The sequence below is a fragment of the Eriocheir sinensis genome, chromosome 55, assembly GCF_024679095.1.
Source record: "Eriocheir sinensis breed Jianghai 21 chromosome 55, ASM2467909v1, whole genome shotgun sequence".
Taxonomy (NCBI): Eukaryota; Metazoa; Arthropoda; class Malacostraca; order Decapoda; family Varunidae; genus Eriocheir; species Eriocheir sinensis.
This window is the reverse complement of record NC_066563.1, coordinates 8256416-8261415: the sequence shown is the minus strand read 5'-3', so window position 1 is coordinate 8261415 and position 5000 is coordinate 8256416. Positions and strand designations below refer to the sequence as shown.

Below are 5000 nucleotides of genomic sequence, written 5' to 3'. Positions count from 1 at the left end.
TGCTGCTACTACTACTACTACTACTACTACTACTACTACTACTACTACTACTACTACTATTACAACTTTTTTTAGATGCTTCCTATAACACCGGTAGGCTGTCTTGAGGGGCATATTGGACGGACCCGGCCCGTAAGTGGCGCAAGGGAATTTTATGTACAGTGTCGGCAGTGACTTATGACTCTTGCTTGGCCCATGCTGCCCCCGGTGCTCCACTTAACGAAGTCACTGAAACTAGGGTTGATTGGAGAACTGGCCAACAATTTTTTTTATGCAGCCCGGAGCGCCGGTAGGATCTCTTGAGGGGTCTCTTGGACGGCCGTGGCTGCCGTGATATATGACTGCTTGGCCCATGCTGCCCCCCGGTGCTCCACTTGAACGAAGTCGCTGAAGTTAGGGTTGATTGAAGATCTGGACAGTTTGTGGGTAATCTTCCGCCACTCGGCGATGACTTGAAAAATCAGGGTGTTTTGGTGGGACTCGAACCCGGGTTCAAGGGACCTCCTTTCTGCTACTCGACAATGGTTGAATATTGTCAGCGTCTTTCGGTGGGACTTGAATCTAGGTCCTTGGGCTCACCACGTCCGCACGCTGACCACTCGGCCTCCCTTACTACTTCTACCACTACTACTACTACTACTACTTTTACTGCTGCTGCTGCTGCTGCTACTACTGCAACTACTAATACTACTACATCTTCAACTGCTGCTGTTAATGGTGTCCGTTTTTATACAATTTTATCATTAGGATTTGTCAAGTGATAAATTTTTTTTACACCGACATGCTACTCCGGAAATCATGCCCAGTTTAAAAATCGATCCTTCAGACAAAGATTGATGAAGAAGTCCACTGTGATTTTAACTGTTCCACATTCCCAGGCATGGGATTATATCACCTCTCATCTCAGTATTCAAATGTTCATTTTTTCTTAAAATTGTTTGCATGACAAGGATTATCAAATGTTAATTTTTATTATTATTATTATTATTATTATTTTTTACATCCCTGCCTATTGCGCCGGTAAGCTTTCTTCATGGGCCAGATGGTCGTCCCAAGCCCGTCGTGGCGCAGGCAATTTTTTATAGTGGCGCCAGTTATGTTTGGTTCATGCTGCCCCCCGCCGGCGCGCGGCGGAACTTATTCTTGATTCACTGGATGGTTTCTTCTAGAGTCCGGGTTGATGGGTGGTCTTCTGGACTGCATGTGGGTAACCTTAGGCCACTCGGCGGTGACTGGAAAATCCCAGGTGGTAGCGTGGGGATTCGAACCGACATTGTCCATGGCGCCATGAATGTGAGCCCAGGACGCTAACCACTCAGCCACCGCCCACCTCCAAGTTATGTGAATAATTGTCTTTTGTTCATGCTTCTCCTTGGTAAAGAAGCCTTTGCCATCATCACTCCACTTCGCGTCATAGTTCCATGCTTCTGCATTGCCTCGAACTCGTGAGGACGAAACGCATGTACCAATATCACTAATATTGTATAGTTATTGTAATAATGACACAATGCGGTTACTAACTCTGGTGAGTGGGCAGAAGTTGACCATAAGCGACGAGCTGCACACGAGGATTACACTATTCTGCTGCTTCCGGCACGTCCACCGCCTGCGAACTGACGGCCGACACTGGTATCGATGCTGATCGGTAGTAACGCACATATATATATATATATATATATATATATATATATATATATATATATATATATATATATATATATATATATATATATATATATATATATATATATATATATATATATATATATATATATATATATATATATATATATATATATATATATATATATATATATATATATATATATATATATATATATATATATATATATATATATATATATATATATATATATATATATATATATATATATATATATATATATATATATATATATATATATATATATATATATATATATATATATATATATATATATATATATATATATATATATATTCAATAAGTAATCAGAAAATTTCAGGAGAGATATTAAATATCATTCAATCAGAATGCTACTTCATGGTGAAGTACGCAAACATATAGTCTATAAAATGACTGACTGGCACCTTCCTATCTCCTGTTTGAGCGCAGTAATGTACGTGGTGAAACCATTTTGATCCAGTTGGCCAATATCTCAACACCTGGCAAAATACAGGGAAATATAGAGCAACGTTACGTCATCAAATTTTGTGTCAAACTTCAGAAAACAAAACAAGAAGCTTATGGAATGTTAGAAGAGGCCTATGGGGACGAATTGATGAGCAAAGCAAGTTTCTACAGGTGGTTTAACCAAGTTTCTGAAGGAAATGAACAGGTTGAGATTGAACCAAGATCTGGAGCACCGAACAGCGCACGTAGGAGGAAAACATTGAGGAAGTGCTAAGGTTAGTGATCCAAACCGTCGAGTTAGTGTGAGGATAATATCTGAAGCTGTTGGTATTAGTATTGGCACAGAGAAAACAGTTCTCACCGAAGATCTGAAGCTCCACAAAGTCTCTACCAAGTTCGTGTCAAAAATCCTCTCCGACCACCAGTGGCAGTTTCGTATGGAATGTTGCACTGACATTCTTGATTATGATAGAGTCTGATTGAGGTTTCCTGAATTAGGTAGTGACTTGCAACGAAAGTTGGGTGTTCACCTATGACCCTGAGAGCAAACGTCAGAGTGCCCAGTGGAAGCACATGTCCTCCCCCAGGCCCAAGAAGCCAAAGTTGAGCAGGTCGCAAGAGAAGACCATGATCTTTCCTTTCTTTGACTCTCAGGGGCTCATTCACGTTGAATGGGTTCCTGAGGGTCAAAAAGTTAATAAGGAGCATTACTTAAAATTCTGAAAAGGTTCAGGGAGAAGATGAGGAAGAAGAGGCCGCAGCAGTGGAGCAGTGGAAAGTTGTGGTTCCACCAGAATAATGCCCCATGGCACAGGTCAGCACTGGTGACCACCTGGATGGCTCACAGGGGAATGACAGAGGTACAACACCCACTCTACAGCCATTACCTGGCCCCTTGTGATTTCTTCCTGTTCCCGGGCATTTAAACCAGCCTTAGGGGAATCAAATTCCAGTCAATACAGGAGCTGAAAGAGGCATCGGAAAATTACCTGAAGGGACTGCAGAAGAAGGACTGGGAGGAGGTCTTCCAGGATTGGGAGAAACGCCTGCAGAAATGTGGAGATGCGAGAGAACATTATTTTGAAGGAGAAAGTTTTGTAAGCTTATAAAAATAAATAACATCTCTCCTGAAATTTTCTCATTACTTATTGAACATACCTCGTGTGTGTGTGTGTGTGTGTGTGTGTGTGTGTGTGTGTGTGTGTGTGTATATATATATATATATATATATATATATATATATATATATATATATATATATATATATATATATATATATATATATATATATATATATATATATATATTCAGAGATACAGGTTCAGTGTATCATTTGCAGTAATCAAAAAATATATATTTTTTTATTTTCAAACCCGTTAGTGTCACAGGCAAGTGTTTTATAGTGGCGTTAGTAATCACCACCAATTAATTTTAGAGAGTAATAAAAAAATATGCTAAAAAAGCTATGTACAACTGCCACGTATTCTCGCTTTACTGAAGCACTAAAAAGTTGTAAGCCGCCTCAATTGTATTATCAGTGAAGGAAAATTATGATCAAAATGACGATGAGCAACGGAATCCCGTGAGGAAGATATTTCAGCTAAAGGAGCGTGCCAGGAGGTGTTTCATTACGCATTTCAAAGTCGAATAAGTTTATTTACCCAGTAAAACGAAGTGTACATAGTAAATTGAAGTTTTCCTTGCCAGTAATACGAAGTTTATCTAGTAAAATGAAGTTTACATAGCCAGTTAAATTGTTTACATCCTCAACTGAAGTTTTCATAACCAGTAAAATTATGTTTACATACCCAGTAAAATGAAGTTTACATAGCTAGTGAAATGAATTTTTATAGCCAGTAAAATGAATTTCACACAGCCAGTAAACGGAAGTTTGCATAGCCAATAAATGAAGTTTACAACAAATGAAATCGTTTACATAACCAATAAAATGAATTTTGCATAGCCAACAGAATGGAGATAGAAATATACAGCATGAATATGTTTGGTGCAGGGTTACAGATTCGTACGTATTCGCTGGACTGAGAATTATTCTAAATGTTCCAGACAGTAAACTTGAGAGCAAGAATGTCACCGCGGACATAAACGCAACAGCCTCCTTTGAGCTGAAGCTCAGACTACAGAAGTTAACGACGGGGATGGGACAGAATAGTGGTTACGGTCAATATCCTCAGGAACTTGTATCATAACAAAGGGAGGGTGAGGTTTAAAGAAACAAAAAAGTGTTGCACCAGTAAGAGTGAAGTGAATGTCGCACAAAGATTAGTAAGAAAAATGGAGGAACTATCAAGATGCTTCTAGTACAGGAGTACTTACCCGGGGGTATCCATACCCCTTGGGGGTATGAGAGCCAAATGCATGGGGTATAGGACTTAATCTCTGAATATTATTATGTAATATATATTAAACAGGACTTGTGATGATGATTTTGGCAGTCAAGCTAAGGGGTATGTGACCATGCTGAGCAATCCAAAGGGGGGTCTGAGATCATCAAAAAGTTAAGAGCCCCTGTTCTAGTAGTTGTCGTTTATGTGGTTTGCTTTAACACGTTTGCGATTGCCTCCTCAGATGATGATTCTGTGGCTTGATTTCGGAAATGTCATTATATTTGCTATTTTGAAATTGTTATTTTGAAGAGACGGTGCTTACTAATGGTACTAAAATAGGGATGAGTAATGAAAAGTATTATATTCAGGAGAAACCAGATTCATGGAGTGCAATAACACCCACTTTCCTGGTAAAGTATTGGCCTGTTTCTCTAAGCATCTACACAAGAATACATCAGTACACACAGGGTTCACATTGCCGCGGTGTTACTCCGACTTCTTTTTGAGTCGGCTACTAAAGA

The 5000-nt window shown here is 39.2% G+C and overlaps 1 protein-coding gene across 1 annotated transcript in view; it reads right to left on the bottom strand.

Moving 5' to 3' along the window:
* LOC126983836 (UDP-glycosyltransferase UGT5-like) overlaps positions 1–5000 on the bottom strand; it is a 16026-nt gene that overhangs the window by 4531 nt on the left and 6495 nt on the right. Inside the window, exon 7 of the mRNA XM_050836967.1 lies at positions 4968–5000. This exon is cut by the window's right edge and continues 245 nt beyond it. Within this exon, the coding sequence (XP_050692924.1) occupies positions 4968–5000 (33 nt within the window). The remainder of the gene's footprint in view (positions 1–4967) is intronic.